A 19,402-nucleotide genomic window follows, 5' to 3' on the forward strand; every position below is an offset into this window, starting at 1 on the left:
AGATTGCTTTGAAGAAAATACTCAAATTTTTCAGTTTATTGTTATATATGATCGTCGACTAGCATCATTACTGATATTAAAGGTTTTTAATTTAAAATGGAACCATTAAGTAAAAAATATATATTTGCAATAAAAAATATATTAATCTTGAATGTAAAGATACATTTATAGGGGCTTCCCTGGTGGCGCAGTGGTTGAGAATCTGCCTGCCAATGCAGGGGACACGGGTTCGAGCCCTGGTCTGGGAAGATCCCACGTGCCGCGGAGCAACTGGGCCCGTGAGCCACAATTACTGAGCCTGCGCGTCTGGGCCTGTGCTCCGCAACAAGAGAGGCCGCGATAGTGAGAGGCGTGGCGCGCGCACCGCGATGAAGAGTGGCCCCCGCTTGCCACAACTAGAGAAAGCCCTCGCACAGAAACGAAGACCCAACACAGCCATAAATAAATAAATAAATAAATTTAAAAAAAAAAAGATACATTTATATATAACATTCAATTCTATTGCTATTATTCCCCAACTGCTCTTTTCTTCTCAAAACATAATTGTAAGAACTTATGTCACATATCACAAGAAAAAAGTCTATAACTGTGTATCGTGATAGATATTAACTAGATTTATTGTTGTGACCATTTTGCAATATATACAAATACTGAATCATTATGTTGCACAACTGAAACTAACATGTTATTTGTCAATTATATCTTAATTAAAAATTTTTAAAAAGAACTTATGTCACATAAACACAATTCAGAAATACAGCGGTAACATTGAATTCACTGGTTAACCATTACTACAAATGGAGATGCCTCACAGGGTATAGCAAAAAGAAAGAACCTTTATGGGCCCCTCTTTAGGGTGCTCCACTCCACCAGGCAGAGAAAGAGACATAAAATTTATACTAGACTTTTAAAATACTTTTCAAAATTTATATATTATATCTAATTTATTCATCTACTTTAAATTCCATGTGGAGAACTACTGAGCTAGAAGAAAGTTAAAACATCAGAAAAGAAAAACATGTGCTGTGGATCATAATATAAAGATAAAACTTTCCTGTTCTTACAATCCAAGGTACTACAAATTCTACTTTCTTTCAAAGCTTCAGTTTCTGTTTAAAGAGAATGTTATTTATACTACTTTATTCTTCCTTTTCTATAGGAGATGGTTTCTTACTATATGTCCCTAAATATATTCTCTTAGTTTATTTTAAAAGCAGTAGGATTACCATTTTAAGCTCTTAAAATATTATCCCATGTGTCAAAAATATTCATATTCAAAGAGAAATATGTTCACAAAAACAGAGACGCACTGCTAGGACAATGTATTAGGAAATTGCTAACAAAATTATCCATAATCCTGGACCATCCTCTTGATATTTTATGATTACTTTAGACAGAAGTAAAAGAAGCCTAAAGTTTCTTTAGACAGAACCATGCAATGAAAATTCTATCATTGAAAAGGACAATGTTCATAGAACCTATTAGGAAAACATACTATTTAGTCAAGTTATAGAAACTCTATTTTCCAAAAATGCCTTGAAAATCTCTACCCAAAATGGCAAGTGCTCAAGATACTCTTTCCAAAACTTTAATCTCAAGATTCACAATACAGTCCTCTGATAAAGCCCTCTTATCCTTCAGGGAATGACACATTTTGAAAGTTTGATTCTTGCTTTTGAAAGATTTTATTATGTTAGTGGGCTCTCGGGGATCTGAATTCTGCTAGGGCATTAACTTCTCACAGATTGTTGTTTAAAGTATGGGACTAGAAATCTAAGGATGGGAAACACTCTCAAGATGTTAAGTTAGTCTTGGAGAAGACTCTGAAGAGTTTTCAAATAGATCTCTCATTCAGAATATTAACTTGGTTAAGAAAGATTTTGATACCCCAATTAAGAATCCCAAGATAAAAAATATTCTCTTGGAAGACAAAAAACAATAAAATTTTATTTCTTACCGAGAGAGCAAGATGTACACTTCCTGAAAGAATCTGAGAACAATTTCATACTTTCAGAAATACCCTTCTTTCTCTAAACTGCTAGATCCTAGACCATGGTTGATCAAACCATCATGCTGTACACCATAAACTTATATAGTGATCTATGTCAATTATTTCTCAATAAAACTGGGGAAAAAAGGTTTAAAAAAGCTGGGGGCTATACAGATTTCAGTTCAATGTACAGAAAATCTTCCAAAAGTCAGACCTGAACAATCATAAAATAAAACTGAAATTTCCCATCACTGGAGATACTCCAGCATACACTAAATAACCTCTTAGCAGCAATGTTGTCGGCAGGAAAAAAAGAAAGAAACTAACATTTTTTCAGGGTATACTGTTAACTACTGTGCTAGGCATCTTTGTATCTCATTTAAGCATCATGACAATCTTCTTATCTTAGAAAGCATGAGAAACTTAGGTTCAGAAAGACTTAGCAATTTGCTTCAATCCTAACTACATCTGGATTTGAATCAGCTGTCTGATATCAATGCCCAAAATATCTCCACACAATTAAGCTACTTTTCAGTTTCTTTTAAATGTATCAAACTTGAATAAAGTCATTGGCCAATTAAGGCTGATTAGTAAAGGTTTACTTGTATTTTAATATAATACAAAAAACTCACTAAATGTTTGTAATATCCTCCTACCCTTTACCCGTATTTTAAAGGACGATATCTCAAATTAAGACTATTATGTACTAATTCATAATATATCCATTCAATATATGAGCTTAGGCACCAACTTATACATTATTATTATTGGAACTTCTAAATGTAACATCATCACTTACGGATACTGTTAACATACTCCTCAAAAGTGTTCCATGGTCTTCCAAAAGACAGGACATTTAAAACATTCCTGCTTATTTAAAATTTTAATATCAACTCCCAGATTTCTATTCTATTTGATTTTTCAAATGAATGACACGGTTTGCAAACATTAATAACAAAGAAAATATTAGCAAGTATAAATCATAATTAAAAATATATAGAGAGGGTTTTAAAGTAATTACCTAATGAAGAATAATTTACCTGATATTCAGAAAATAACTTTGTAAAGAACTGAACTCGGGCTCCTTTGATCAGAATAGAATAATTGATTATTTTACAGTCAAAGACCCTTTCAGTACAATAAAGGAAATTAGGATTATCTTTTATAATGTTTCCATTCTTTTCAAGTAACTATAGCTATTAAATGATGCTAAAAATGTGAAGAAAAGCCCTTTGATTTACCTGGGAAAATTAAAATTTGCAGTTTACATAAGGGGGAAAGGGATATCATAAAAGCGCAAAACCATTTCGCAACTATTGTATCATTAAGAAAGTAAAACAGTATATGAAAAGAAAATGGCATTTTTATTGCTAGATGGTTTTTGTTTTTTAATTTTTTAAACAACTGTAAAGATCAATAAAGATATACACACAAATTTTCTGCCCTTGGGAAACCCTAAAGCCTAGGCCATCTTGGGTCCTTGCTTCTGGATATGAAATATTCTCTTTGTCCTCATTATCCTATTGGTAATATCTCTCCACAGCTGTTTGGAATAAAGGATCATGATGACCCAGGGGGAGAGCAGAGCACTGAAGAAGTCAAGAAGGAGCATCAGTGATTAGAAAGGTTACTTATCATTGTATCACACAAAGGAAAATTGAAAACCAACATATGGTGACCCTGTGGCCTGGCTCCAGGTATTTAGTAGTCACTTGAAGAAAGAAAATAATGCACCCTTATTTCAGCTTTAAATAGGTTAATCCTGTTATGTGGATAATTTAAGTGCAAGAGATCCTAAAAAAGGCAAAAAAAAAAAAAAAAAAAAGATTATATCTATATATGTTTTTTGTCATATATGTATTTTATATATACATTAAATACACACACATATATACATATATAAACAAAAAACTAATCTAGAAATGCAGATTAAACAATTAATTATCAGTTTGAAGGGGTTAAAAATTATTAACTTGTTTTAAAAAAATACTTCTAAGAAGCAAACCCAGAGTAAAAACTACTGATCTCTAAGAACACAAATGATTATGAACCTATGATTTTGGCTTGAAATTCAAGGAAAAATAAAAATTACGTCAACTTCTTGTCAAGTATATGCCTGATATATATGTTTGGACTCCAAAAGAATATTGAGGTGTTAAAACAATTCCATACCTTTTATTCCCTAAGCCCACATCAAACCATATTGTAGAATATTTATGCCAACTTAAAATCCTCAAGGAAAGTGATTCTACAATCTCCCTCAGTACAAAATTTCAATATTTAATAACTTGAAATTCTTCCTACTACCTAATCTACAACCTTCCAGCTGTAAAAATTAAGGCGACTGTGTTGTTTTATGCTCTTGGTGGGGAAGGAGAACAATTTGTTACCAGGAATCAAACTATAATAAATGTTCCAAAGCCTGAAAGTGATTTTGAAGCCAACATTTAGCTTTCTTTTTCACAGGCTATTCAAACTCAATTTCTTTAAACTTCCCTTATATGTACTTCTAAGTATTTCACTATTATCCTCTCCCAAGTTATCTGCATCTCTTAAGAAAAAAATTAGGTAGGTAGTCAATAGTACCCTAAAAAGACTAATAAAATATTTTTATTGGAATGATTCTCAATGAGAAAGCAAAAATTACTTGAATCTTAGCTGATAGTGATAAAATAATAAACAAAAGGGAGTAAGCATGAAAACATTAAAAACTGAGTCTAAGAGACAAAAGAGGTCTGTCTTGAGTATACTCCACAGGGATAATACCCTGATTAGAGAACTCAAATATCTTATCTTTAGCAGGTTACCCTTACTCCAAAGAGCTATACTTCAGGCAGACACAGCTTGATGGCATGCTTATTAAACTAACATGTTATTATTAATATTAATTAACATGTTAAATAAAAATAATTTATACTCTCTCTGGGAGGGAGTGAGGGAGAGGGAGAGACGGAGGGAGAGGGAGAAAAAAAAATTTATACTATCCTGTATTTTAATTCTATGCTTACCAAACAACTTTTGATAATAAATTTGTCTACTGGGTAGACTTCCTTAGGTAATAAAATGTTCAGATTTCGGTACAGTTGACTGAATATAAACAGAGGCTATATTTCTTACTATAAATTAATAAATCCAATTTTATATATAAACATATATATTCCCTTGATCTTTCATGTCTAATATTAGATCCTAAAAATCTCTCATAACTTAAAGTATGGAACAAATATAGTACACTTAGCCATTTATAGATTATTCTATCATTAATCACTTAATTGAGGCATGTAGAAGCAAAACATTAAAAAGTTTAATGATCTGTAAGTAAAATAGAGCACTTGCCACAAACACATTTCCCCTGGAAAGATTCAAAATGAATGAGAAGTCTTAAAGTTTCCAAAGCAATGTCATATTTTCTTTTTGTATGTTCTGTTTCCACCACAATACACTGGGATTCTGCAATATTAAAGTCAAAATTATGGAGCCCACATACTTCTGTACATAAACACCTCCATTCATTTCATAAAATTATGGAGCAGCACCCTCCCATAAAATAAGAGTGAATCTGCAATTCCCTAGAAAAACAAGGGCATTGCTATAAGGGAGTATTATCAGTGGCAGAGTTGCTTTAGTACTCTGTGTAGGGTGTTTTTGGAGGGGAAGAGAAAAGGGAAGGGAAGAGGACATAGATCACTTTACAAAAGTCATCAATTTTCCAATATGATTTTCCCAGATTACAAAATCATATTTGTTTCCTAAGATAATGTGTCTTTGAAATTCCGTGATTCTCTGCACATCAATAAGTTCTCTTGGTTTCATTCATTAAAAATCTTTCAGTAGTTTTCCTTTGCTCTTAAAAACCTAGAATTCTTAACATGGCCTATAAGTCTGATTTGGATCCTACTCTTTTCTTGCCTCAGGTATATGATGCTTGCTTTGAGAGCTTCGGCCTCATTGGTCTTCTCTCAGCTCTTCAAATACACAGCCTCATGGTCTTCACAAAGGTCCTCTCCTCTCTCTCTCTCTCTCTCTTTTTTAACATCTTTATTGGAGTATAATTGCTTTACAATGTTGTGTTAGTTTCTGCTGTATAACAAAGTGAATCAGCTATATGTATACATATATCCCCATATCCCCTCCCTCTTGCATCTCCCTCCCCCGCTCCCTATCCCTCCCCACTAGGTGGTCACGGAGCTGATCTCCCTGTGCTATGCGGCTGCTTCCCACTAGCTAGCTATTTTACATTTGGTAGTGTATATATGTCAGTGCTACTCTCTCACTTCATCCCAGCTTACCCTTCCCCCTCACTGTGTCCTCAAGTCCATTCTCTACGTCTGTGCCTTTAGTCCTGCCCTACCCCTAGGTTCATCAGAACCTTTTTTTTTTTTTGGATTCCATTTATATGTGTTAGCATACAGTATTTGTTTTTCTCTTTCTGACTTACTTCACTCTGTATGACAGACTCTAGGTCCATCCACCTCACTACAAATAACTCAATTTCGTTTCTGTTCATGGCTGAGGAATATTCCATTGTATATATATGTGTCACATCGTCTTTATCCATTCATCTGTCAATGGACACTTAGGTTGCTTCCATGTCCTGGCTATTGTAAATAGTGCTGCAATGAACATTGTGGTACATGTCTCTTTTTGAATTATGGTTTTCTCAGAGTATATGCCCAGTAGTGGGATTGCTGGGTCATATGGTAGTTCTATTTTTAGTTTTTTGAGGAAGCTCCATATTGTTCTCCATAGTGGCTGTATCAACTTACTCCTCTCTCTCTTTACCAGATAATTCTTCTCACTCATTTATTCACCAAATATTTTCTGAGCTCCTATTACGAGGCAGGCATTGTGCTACTCACTTTATAAATAGCCATGAATAAATAGGCAGGCAGTAAGCAAGATGAACAAGTAAAATACAAAGTATGTTAGAAAGTAACAAATGGTAAGGAGAAAAATAAAGCAAGGAAAAATGACAAGAATTGAGTGTGTCTGTGTACGTGTGTGCATGTGTGCATGCATGCATGCGCAATTTTAGATAAGGTTGTTAGGGAAGGCCTTGCCTAGAAGATCACATTTAACTAATTAACAAGCAACCAAATAAGCAAAATGATTATGGATTGTAATAAGTGCTATGAAGGAAATAAAAAGCATAATTTCCTTTATGCTTTAACTGGGAGCATAAATGTAAGTAACTGGGAGAAGCGTTTGCATATAGATGGATCAGACAGAAAATCTGTCTGAAGAGAAACTGCATGTGAGCTGAGATTGAAGGATGAGAATGAGTCAAAATGTGACCCTTAGAGTATCTTAACATGGTCCCCAAAGTACAGATGGCTCAGATTCTCCTAAAGCACTATTAGCATATCAGCTATATAGGATGGTATCATGGATGACACAGATATTCATAGAGGAAAGGGAAACATGTATAGAATATCTGCCATGTGCCAGGTAAATGAAAAGTACTTTGCATGCTTGTCATACTCTTTAACTTTCTAAAGGTTTCAAGAACAAGTTAGCTGCTGTTCGCTGTAAAAAGTTGTTGCTGAGTAAAATCTGCTGGTGGTCAATGAACATTTAGGTTGCTTCCATGGCTTAGCTATTGTGAATAATGTTGCAATAAATATGAGAATACACACTCAAAGATCCTGATTTCAATTCCTCTGGATATACACCCAGGAGTAGGATTCCTAGATAATATGGTAGTTCTTATTTTAATTTTTTGAGAAAGCTCCATATTGTTTTCCACAGTGGCTGCACAAATTTACATTCCCACCAACAGTGTATAAGAATTCTCTTTTCTCCACATTCTTGTGAACACTAGTTATCTTTTTTTTAATAATAACCATCCTAACAGGTGTAAGGTGATATCTCATTGCAGTTTTGATTTGCATTTTCCTGATGATTAGTGATGTTTAGCAACTTTTCATATACCTGTTCGTCATTTGTATATCTTTTTTTGAGAAATGTCTATTCAGTTCCTTTGCCCATTTTTAAATTGGATTACTTGCTTTTTTGCTAAAACTGTAGGAGTTCCTTATACATTTTGGACATTAACCTGTTAGCAGGTATATGGTTCGCAAATAATTTCTCCAAATTCCATAAACTGCTTCTTCGTATTGTTGACTGTGCCTTTGCTGTGCAGAGCATTTTATTCTGATGTAGTACCACTTGTCTATATCTACTTTTGTTGCCTGTGCTTTTCATATCAAGAAATCACTGCCAAGACCAAAATCAAGAAGATTTTCCCCTATATTTTCTTCTAGTAGTTTTATAGTTTCGGGTCTTACATTTGTCTTTAATCCACTTTGAGTTAATTTTTGCATCTGTTGTAAGATAAGGGTCCAGTTTTATTCTTCTGAATGTGGCTGTTCAGTTTTTCCAAAGCCATTTATTGAAGTGACTATCCTTTTTCCATTGTGTATTCTTGGCACCCTAATTGAAAATCAGTTGATCGTATATGCATAGGTTCATTTTTGGGTCTCTATTCTGTTCCACTGGTAAATTGCCAAATGTATATTAATGAACCTACTCACAAGGAATTCAGGCAAGATTTTTCATAACTACAGATGTAGTCATTGATAATCTCCACAATGACCACATGACGGAGATGGAAAGCTGACCACTGCTCCAGTTCTGGGTCATTCTGCAGATCATTGTTTAAAATCTTCCCTGACATCATTAGAGACCTGCTAGTTGAAAGAGGGATCATTTCATGATGCTTCAACATCAAATGTATCTCCTCACTAAAAGGCTACAGTGCTTTTCTAAACCTCCAGTGCTTGTGTTTAGCATTCATCTCAGGATACTACACTCAGATAGCCATCTAAATCAGGGCTGGTTTGTTTTTCCCTCCAGCTACCATCTGAAGCATGACTTGTTTACCTGTCTGGATTCTCACCTTCAAAGCCACTATTATTTTCTAAAGTAGCATTTAGAATCATTTAAAACCTTAGGGATAATCCAGATAAAACACGTGTGTTTTGGGGGTGTGTGTGTGTGTGCTGTCAATTGTGTAAACCCAATTTTTCAGGCACAAGCTTAAGAGGTGTAAGTGGTTGTAAAGAATCTGTTACAACCCAAGAAACTTTGTTAGTAATATATAGCAGTAAATGTAGATTAACATTTTCACTTGCTAACAAAGAAATGAGAGACCATAGATGAGAATAATCTAACAGAAAATCTGTAATCACATTTGATCATGAATTTCAACCTACTAAGCTACAAGTATATACAAAGACTGTGATTAAAGTTTGACTGACTTTTTCTGAGGGAAAAAACAACCCAAGGGAAAAAAGAAACTAAAACCATACAGAAACAAGAAACAAGTACAGACTCTTCACAGAGAGACAAGAAATGCCAAAGTTTTACTCAAGGCTCTAGATCTTTAGATAGTTGCACACAATCTTTGAATCTAGTGCACAAAATGTGCTGCCAAAGCCTACTAGGAATAATAATATACTTGTCACTCAAGGGATATTTTAAAAAATCACTTTCCTTTGTACTGTACCCAAGAAGAATAATTGGTACAGTACAACGCATATATTGTTTAGTCTTAACTACCTTAAAACTTAATTCCTTTTATTGTTATTATTTTTAAAAAGGGATTTTAAATACACTATTTGTGTAAAAGTTGGAACTAAGCCTTAAACTTGCTTTTTAAATATTTTTTGAATATTTTTTGACAAACAACTCTTCATTTAAAAATCCTATTCTTTCACTCAACATGCTTTTATTGTGTATCTACTATGAACATCTTCCAATATTAGACACTGAAATCTTTCTCTATGAGACTTAAAAAAGAATTTTTTTTTTCACATTTTTTGAGATAGACACTGAGACTTTTTTAGGCAAACAAGAAGAGTCAATCATTCTACCTCCATTTTTTTCCATAGCAATTTTCCTTGTTTCTCTATTTGGGTTAATGTCATCTTGTCCGTACTCAGTTATCGTGTTAGAATGTGGGCAGTGGATAAAGTAACTTGAAATGACTCAATACTAAAAGTATAAGTTAAAATAAAGGCTCCTAGCCAAAGTAAAAATGCCCTTAACCCAATTATTAGAGTACCAGAAAAGGTGGGGAGTCAGGGAGGTTTCAAAATCATAATATTTCAAAGACAAACAAAAGTTGGTATTGTAAACTCAGAACTTAAAAAAGGAATACATTAGAAAATTTTAAAATTCTGCCCACAACCCTTACAAGACATTTGAAACTTGTCTAATTAAGGATTACTCAAACATTTAGAAATAGATATTATACAAATTATATCAGAAAAAGAGCAGTGTTAAAGGCCATATTTGTGTTAATACTGTTACCAGAGGTAAACTACATTCATCAAAATTCCATCTTAACAACTGTGTCATGAAAAACACATATAAATGACTAAACATAAGGATTAAGACTTCTTACCCCATATTTACATTGGCGGGATGTTGCTCCATACTGGAAACGGCATTGTTCATCAGCATCATACACCTGACCTGGGGCCACAGCTGGATAAAGAAAGTCACGCTTGGGAGGCTCATTATCAAGGCAAGTACCACGGCCTGAACTGTTCAACATAAAGGATCAAAGGAAATTAGGTACACTGTGGACTATTTCAATCACAGTTATGAAACCATGTGTTGAGCTCTTTGTTTTAATAATTGATGCATGAAAAACAATATATTCTACAAATAAATAATCATATGGCAAAATAGTATATCTTTACTACAACTTGAATAAGAGCTCCAATAGTTTTTTCCAGCACCAAGACACAATACAAGCATCTCACAAAACAATCTAAAAATGTCATGTTGGCCTTTAAACACTGATTTAAACTAATTTCTGAAGGAATCAAAACAATTTCATACTGCTCTAAGCTTCTTGTTTGTTTTCAGTGGAAATATAACCACATCTGGTAGTAGAATCAAAAACATAAAATGTGGAAAAAAAACTGTGGTTGTGATCCTTAAAGACCTAATCTATATACTTCCACCTTGGGCAGAACAAGAGATGCTGTGGTAAGACATGTCCAAAGCTTCTTGAAATATTTCAATAACAAATGGGCTGAATGACAGATGAGGCCAAGATCCAAAGTTGTCCTCTCAAGTATATTAGAAATGTTTAGTCTCTCAAAAATTTCATATTTCATCTAGGATCATCAGAGTTGGAAAAGAGAATGTTCTCCTCTCTCTATAATTTCTGCTTTTCAAAGTATGCTTGCACTCAAACATAATATTTTAATTCAGTGGAACAAATAACATAAAGATCGCCAAAAGCCAGAGAGAATATCTTAGTTTAAACAGCTTTATACTTTGCTAAATATAATTGTTCATTTTTATTTAGTCAGTGTGCATAAAATAGGACAGATGCTTTTTTACTTTCATTTCATATGTGAGTAAGTTAGAATTTTTAAAGAATTCCTATGCCAACATTTAAAAATTTTTTCCAACATTCCTGTCAATTGTGCCAGCACTTGTGTTTTTTTTTCCAAATCTTTTCCATCCACTTTGCCAAAGGAAAATAATTTCACAAGTAGAAGTTCCTCAACTATTATTTAGGACAGTACAAATTTTCATTTATAGGTAAGTAAGAAAGAACCATGCATAATAATGTTTCATAGTCACTTAAAATTTTATCATATTCTTAAAATGCGAAAGCAAATTTGTTATATAAAAATGTATATTTGCACAGTAGCAAATACCTTTAAAAAACTGAACCATACTATGCATAAGGTGATAGATTCAAAGACCCAAAGGATAGAAAATTATCTTCTTTATGCCCTTTTTCTTTCATTTACGCTCCTCTTGATAAATTTTTTAAACAATAAAAATATTTAAATGGAATATTAAATGTGGTACTGAATAGATGTATGTTATTATTGGCTATTATAATCATTTCATTTGTCACTGCTCTAGGTGTCTAACTAATAGAGAACAACTTTTTTTTTTTTTGAGAACAACTTTTTTTCACCCAACTATCCAGATTTCATGACAGAATGCTTTTTATTTTCTGTTTTTTGTACTTTTAGAAATTGTCATGTACCTCAGCAAGAAAAACTATTTCTAAGTGAATTTTAAAAATAGTAAGTTCTTTTTATTTTATTATGCAAAATATATGGGTATGCAAATTTTAGGCAAATGTAATTCTACTAGTAAATTCAAAATTTATATTAAGATTAGTGATAAAGTGGTCAATGCGAAAAGTATAATGGAAGAAGAATTTATGAGATAATTGTATTAGTAGTTTAATTTCCTAATTTTCCTCCTAAAATATTAGTTTCATCTCTATCTACAACAAAACTATAAAAGTCTATCTGAAAGGAGCTAAATATGTAATAAAAATAAAATATCAAGCTAAGTTCTATATAAATCAACGGGAAAATTTTAAGCACTGAAGTACTTAAGTACAGGATCCTACGGATAAAAATATTTGCCAATAGCATAACAAAGAAAGTATAAGATATATTCACCTAAGTGGCACCAACTCAAAATCCATTAAAAATTATTGTACATAATTACTTTTATTACTACAGAAAATTACCCTAAAAACTTAGAGGAAGAAGTATGTGGACCCCCCAAAATAGTTTAGGATAACCTGAGAATCCTGAGGAAAAAATAACCTGAGGAAAAAATTCTTTCCTGATAGCAAACTGAGAATTGGCTTAACCCAGGAGGAAGCAAGAATAATTGCTTCATTTAAAGTTCTTGTTCCCAGGTATTAATGGTCTTCAAATCACAGTTCACGTTCTGTAAAAAAATAACAAGTTAGATGACCATTGCAGGAGCCTCCAGACGACGAAGTAATGGCATGCACTGTGGTCACCTGTGGGAAAATTCTTCTGAGAAAGTCTATCCCAAAAGTGACTTGTGTTTCAATTCTTTGGAAGTAACTATTGCTTTGTATTAATGTGGTCTACTTAAATATCTAGATGTCTCGTTCTCTCTTCCAGTATATTTTTGCAGAAGAACAAAACACCATATGAAATACAATAAGTGAAAAATTATATAGATCTTTAAATAATGAACATGTATTTAGGAATATGGCATCAACAAAGACCTTTTAAAATGGGTTTGGCTATATTTGTACAGAATATCAATGCTTGCAAGTCAAGTGTCTTACCTACTAGTATTGGCTCCAGGATAGCAAGTGTGGGATACGTGCAAGGTTGATTTAAACTGTTTGTACATTTTGGGTAGAAAATGTACTACATATTTTCCTTCTAGTAACCATAAACATTACATACAGTAAAACCTTGATTAAAGTATTTGGGGGGTGAGATAGTTTTCATACTTTAATCATTAACTGAGGGTTAAGCTATGAAAATATTTTTTTTTGCATAATGTTACTATAACTTGTGTGCCACTTTCCTGCTACTTTCAAGTAAGTTAAATCTATAGACCACAATTATTAATTAACTCTTAGAAGATAATAATTTTGGATATGTTCATGCCTTTGTACCATCAATTATCATTATGAAATATCACAGATATAGGTATGGAAGGTAGAGGACATGAATCTGAGAGATGTATATATAACCCTAGGAGTGCTTTTCTTTGTTTTTTTTCCTTAGAAAATTTCCCAGTTTTCAACCCCAATCATACTCCTCTTTGTCTCCCCAAGAATTAACGAGTATTCTGATTTTTAAAATAATAATTTCTTTGGTTTTCTCAGTAATTATTCATATCCCAATTATTCATCTGCCTGCTCTTGGATTCTATATAAAAGGAGTCATACTGTAGGTTTTCTTTTGTGACTTTATTCTTTTGCTCAATATTATGAATGTGAGACACATCCATGTTGATGTGTGTAACTGTAAGCTGCTCATTTATATTGTTCTTTGATATTCCATTTAAGACTATGCCACAGTTATTTATCCATTCTTCTATTAATAAACATTTAAGTTATTTCTAATTTCTGGAAATTGCAAATTATGCTGATATAAACATTTTTGTATAGTCTTCTGGTACCAATGCTTTTCTTAAAAATATTAGATATGAGTTATTTTCTTATATTTTGTAATTGTCTCCTTTTAACAAAAAGAAGTTCTGAGTAATTTTTATTTAATCTAGGGTTCTAGTTAATCAATATACAATTCTTATGATACTGAGCCTAGGGTTATTTATGCTACTATTTTCAAATTAATAGTGGTAATATTATATATAAATCATCTTGAATTTTCTCATAAAATGCCACTTTTAAGTATAGCTGGTTTGTGCTCTGGTGTCATATGTGAATTTTTTCACTTAGAAAACATAAACCTCACTCATTAATAAATGAAATGAAGAACACTGTAGTTTCCATATATGAGATGTTATTACAACTTACTGTTGTTAAGCATAGAGCATAAGCATGTCCTGAGCAAAACTGTATACATAAAAAGTGGAACTATGATTAATTCCCTAGCAGCATATATTTCACAACTAAAAGCCCAATCCTGATTAATATCTACAGCACTATAGGTAATTATTGAATTAATACACTCTACTTTTGTTTATGCTTCTAAGACAAGGCAAAAAAATGTCTATTAGTTTGAGAACATGCTTTTCCCTTGATTATGAAATTAGTAAATCAAAGTATGTTTACATTTCCAGAATCCTTGCAGTATGATAGCAAAGTCATGTTTTATGTATTCTACTTCTAATTAGAGAAGTCTTATTCACATAGTTCAAAAATTAGCCTTAAAAATAGGTACATGAGCCAGAGTTGAGTCTTCAATTAAAATTTACAGATCCTTATGTAAAATACGGTCTGTTGGCTTTGTTTCCAGAACACATGAAGACATACTCCTAATTGAAATTTTAGATTTATTTTTCACTTAAACAATTATACTATAAAGGACAGGCCTTCAGTCTACAACACAGTGGGTCAATCTAAGAAATAAATCTTTCTATATAACCCTGTACATATCTTAACAGTTTCTTAACAACAACAACAAAAAGTTAACAGATAATACCATCTCCTACTTTTTCCCACAAAATTGTGCTAATATACCTAAATTAAGCAAAAATGAATTAGGTTAACTCATCTATGGCAAGTCAAGTGTCTTACCTACTACATTCTCATAAACTGCTCTATCAATCTTCACATAACTAACAATATTATTACCTTCTAAAATGAGTTACTCTAAGTCAGACCTTTCTTTCTTGCCCTCTATATGACTAGGATGCTTGAATACAACTGAACTTGAGGCTTCCAATATACAAACACTATACTAGTAATGTTTACTAAGTTATGCTCTTTTTCTCCATATGTAGTTATGACTTATCAAAGATATTTATGGGTTAGAGTGAAGTCCCAAAATGTGTCAGATAAATGGAAGGAGAAATCTGTTTTGCTAAGCTGTTTTGGTGTTCCACATAAAAAAGAGGTCCCAACTATAAAATTTGTTTTCTCTCTAATAAATTATTGATAGCGACTTTCAAAGGTAATTGCTATAGAGGAATTGTAAGCACCTTGCTTGTCCTGTTCATCTTATATCACTTCTCTTGCAGCTCTACTTTTCTTCCTAGTTCATCTTCAACCATAATGTTGCTTCTCTTTTTTTTCAGCTTCCATCCTTTCTGTGAAAATGGCTAGTCTGTATTTAATTTGGAACTGTAGGAAATTTTGCTATGGATCTCTGACAGTTCAAACAATATAACAGACTTTAATTTAAATAGAGCAAGAGTTGCTTCACAGAGGCCCCAGGATTTTTGAAGACTATATGAAATTACTCTGTACTACCACTGAGTGGTGGAAAATGTATGAAAAACTGGCCTAAATTACTTCTGGCTGCCTTCCACTGCCTGGTAAATTAGCCCACAGACATCAATGAGTGTGAGCCATAACACCAGGTTCATCTTCTCTAGTTTCTAAATAAATAAATAAATAAATAAATAAGTAAATAAATAAGTCCCGCAGGCAGATAGGAAGGACACTACCTGCAAAGCCGTCGTCGAAAACATCAGAAGCTGGCATAACACGTCCATTTTAACGGTAATGGGTTCTTTATTATTTAATCAGGACGGCTTCTGGGCGATTCATGAACCACTTATTGAATCACCGAGTTTAAGAAATCTGAAAAAAAATATTGGGAGTTGGTAAACACCATCTCCTGACTGATCAATAGCACCTAGTGTTTCAGAATGACACGAGAGACTTTTTACTCTATTGGCATTTAAAGGCCATGAAACTGTTTTCAGTTGAACATAGTGAATAGTGAATCTCTATAAATCATAGAAAGCTCATTGTTAAAATCCACCATCATCTTTGGCCTATACAGTCACTAAGTAGAGAAAAGTATGCATTCTGTTGGCTGGGCTGCAGTTCCTAAACAATTCATCTTTCAGGATTTCTTTTTCTTGAGAAGAGAAACTAAAATAAAATGTTATGACTCTTTTTGAGCCAACTATAAAACATAAATGTAATCTCAATCCCTGATCAAAATATCACTGTATTTTTAAAAATATCACACATAGCTGTTAAAGCAATTAAGTCCACTGCATTAATAAAGAGGAAAAAAGAAATTCAAGAAAGTTACTATTATGTCTTTGTGCTCCAGTGAACTGACCTTTTTAAAGGGCCTTGTGTTTAAAAAACTTTATTGCTTGGTCAGATTACAATCAGAGTTGTTCAGTTTACTATTAAAGAGGGAAAAAAAAAGCACCAACTTTCCCCAAAATCTCTACCCATTGTCTTTCACATCTATCTTTTACTAATGGCTTTAACTTTGTGAGCATTCCCATGAGGATGCACAACTGAAATATTTTTATAAAATACAGGATAATTAAACCCATTACAGCCCTGTCAACACTAATCATGCTTACACATAGAAAATGCAAAGAGGCAATAAGGCTTACATAATGCTTTTTGGATTAATTCTTTCAATTAATTCAATGGAACACTTTATTGCAACTAGTAATAATTTTACATCTCTGACAAAACCAGTGGTGATTTCTTGACGGTATTTTATCAGCAATTTAGGGATTCCCTTTTGGAGTTTAAAGGCCTTCATAGAGCTTTAACTAGGCAGGGTCTGGCAAGAGATCAAAACCGGTCCTTGTATTTAGTATACAGAGATTGTCCTAGCAAATGGGCTGTGCAATAGAAACAGGATAGAGGAGAGAGAAATGGTACTTGGAAAAAAAAAAAAAAAAAAGCAAGCGGAGGAAAGCCTTCAAAAATGCACAGGAATACTGAGCATGCATACAGTTTGTCTTTCTGGTGGTAGACACTAAGATTCCATTATAAAAACATGAGCCAAGTCAAGGGAGAAATTCCAGACTGGCTTGATTTCTGGGGAGAGTAGATCTTCAACAATGTTTAATATTTAGGTTATATGATCTCGCTAAAAACATCTCAGAAAATGATATTGCTAGTGCTTTCTGTTAATAACTACCAAAAGATGTCAAACAAATTCTCTGTGGTCTATCTTTACAGCCATTTACCCAGTTTTGGCACAAGGCAAGTACAGTGTTATAATTTATCTATTACTAACATTAAAAATTGTTAGGTTATAGTATGGCTATTCAGAAGAGCTACCTTCTAAAATAAATTTCCAATTCCTTCAATTTCATCATCACATTAATTAATTCAAAAGAGCCCATTTTAAACATTTATCTTTTGATCTTTGAGTAAAGCATTGTGCTAGGTAATTGAAAATCTCTTGTTTGGGGCTTTTAAAAATATGTAACTATAAGTTTTAAGAATATAATCTGGCTATTAGCAGATATGAACCAAAATTTTAATGAATAATGTTGCCCTACATAACCTATCTGAATTTCTAAAACTTTACACTATAATCATGTTAAGGTGAACTTTGAACAAAGACAATTTTTAAAAAGAATTTTTGTTGCTTGCCTGTACTTTATGTATGACTCACTTTTTCACAAAGTATTTAATCTCTCCTTCTCAGAAAAAAATGGCACAAAATAGTTGAAGGTAATGATAGAGCAATAGTGCTTAAAACCTCGATATTATTTAAAAAAATAATATACCACTTAATGAACGTCTATTAAGTGTTTTATATACATTACAGTGTTATACATAATTATTTACATGACAACCTGATGATGTGTGTATTACTACCTAAACTCACTCAACAAATGAGGTCACTGAATATTAGGAAGGTTAAGTAATATGTCCAAGGTCACACTGTTAGGAAGTTAGACCTAAGTCTATCAGTTTCCAAAGTCTAATCCTGGAGCCCTATGCAGATGACATGTGGAAAAACATCTGCTTTCCTAAATATAGTTAGTTATACCTGAGCTAATTTATATTCTTCATATTTAAATAACTAGACTCTTGGAATATATGTTAAAGGACCAGCAAAGAAGTTCTCAAACTGTAGAAAAGATGAGTCACTATAATAAATTTTCAAAGACAAATTTTCATTTTCTCATTTTCATTTCCTGGGCGTTGGTTTTTTGTTGTTGTTGTTTGTTACTATTAGATACTTTGGCATTCCTATAGAACTTAGTTTTTTTACCAACAAAATGAAATATGTAATCACTGAATTAAAGCTTGGCTTATGCGCTATTAAATTATATAAATCTAAATTCTTTCTGATATTGCTTCTCATTTATTTAACATTTCTATCACTCACATCATCAACCCCTTTTACAGCCTCGTTTCAGTTCCCCTAATCTGTTCAGTTTGTGTTCTGTTTGAGTATGCAGGAGAAAATTTGCCACAATGATATAGTAAAGTATTTTGGGAACAGCCTGAAATATGGGAACACTGGGCCCTATAAAAGTTACTCATTATGCAAAGTTTGAAGCACTACATATTAGGCTTCTATCAATGGCTTACTTCTGGAGCAATTCATCATCATTCTCCAGAGATTACTTACTCTAGAAAGCTGGTGATATAGTCTCGACTGCAGGCAGACCAGGAAAAGGGATTGGTATTTGCAGTAATGTGAGCTGCCATAAGTTTTGCTGCTTCATGACCTTTCGTCCCACAAGAATTTCCAATTCCATCATGGTTCATACCAAAACTGTTTTAACAAGGAAGAAACATAAGAAACATAAAAGAAAAAAATAAGAAAAAATAAAACAAACAAACCCTCAATACATCCTTTATTTCCTTATTTGATCATTTATTAGCCTTATCAACATATGGCTTCCATCAAGATAGACCAGATCCTCTAAGGAAATATAGAATTGATGTTAAAGAGATTAAGGAATAATTCAATGATACAATATATTTCTAAATCTCTTTAAATTTATCATATACTCTCAAATGTTATTTCATATGATACAGTCTCTTCTTGAACAGAGAGGGGATATATATTAATTCTAACTTTATAAATGAGAAAAAGTGAGATTTACTAAAGGTAATTAACCTATTAAAGATCACACAGTTAATAAGTGTTGAAATTGTTAGTAGAACCTACCTCTAACATGCTAGAGTTCAAGCTACCTCACTTGCTGAATCCAAAAGGGAATTAT

The 19,402-nt window shown here is 32.8% G+C and overlaps 1 protein-coding gene across 4 annotated transcripts in view; it reads right to left on the bottom strand.

The window, feature by feature from the left end:
- ADAMTS6 (ADAM metallopeptidase with thrombospondin type 1 motif 6) overlaps positions 1–19,402 on the bottom strand; it is a 271,152-nt gene that overhangs the window by 103,240 nt on the left and 148,510 nt on the right. For all 4 annotated transcript variants that reach the window (XR_005019513.1, XM_036849413.1, XM_036849410.1 and 1 more), the window contains exons 10-11: positions 18,802–18,948; positions 10,398–10,539 (exon numbers count right to left, since the gene is read on the bottom strand). Coding sequence is in view for 3 of the 4 variants with exons in the window: in XM_036849413.1 (XP_036705308.1) it covers positions 10,398–10,539; positions 18,802–18,948 (289 nt within the window). In the remaining variant the exon portion in view is untranslated. The remainder of the gene's footprint in view (positions 1–10,397; positions 10,540–18,801; positions 18,949–19,402) is intronic.

This window comes from Balaenoptera musculus, chromosome 3 (genome assembly GCF_009873245.2).
Source record: "Balaenoptera musculus isolate JJ_BM4_2016_0621 chromosome 3, mBalMus1.pri.v3, whole genome shotgun sequence".
Lineage (NCBI taxonomy): Eukaryota > Metazoa > Chordata > Mammalia > Artiodactyla > Balaenopteridae > Balaenoptera > Balaenoptera musculus.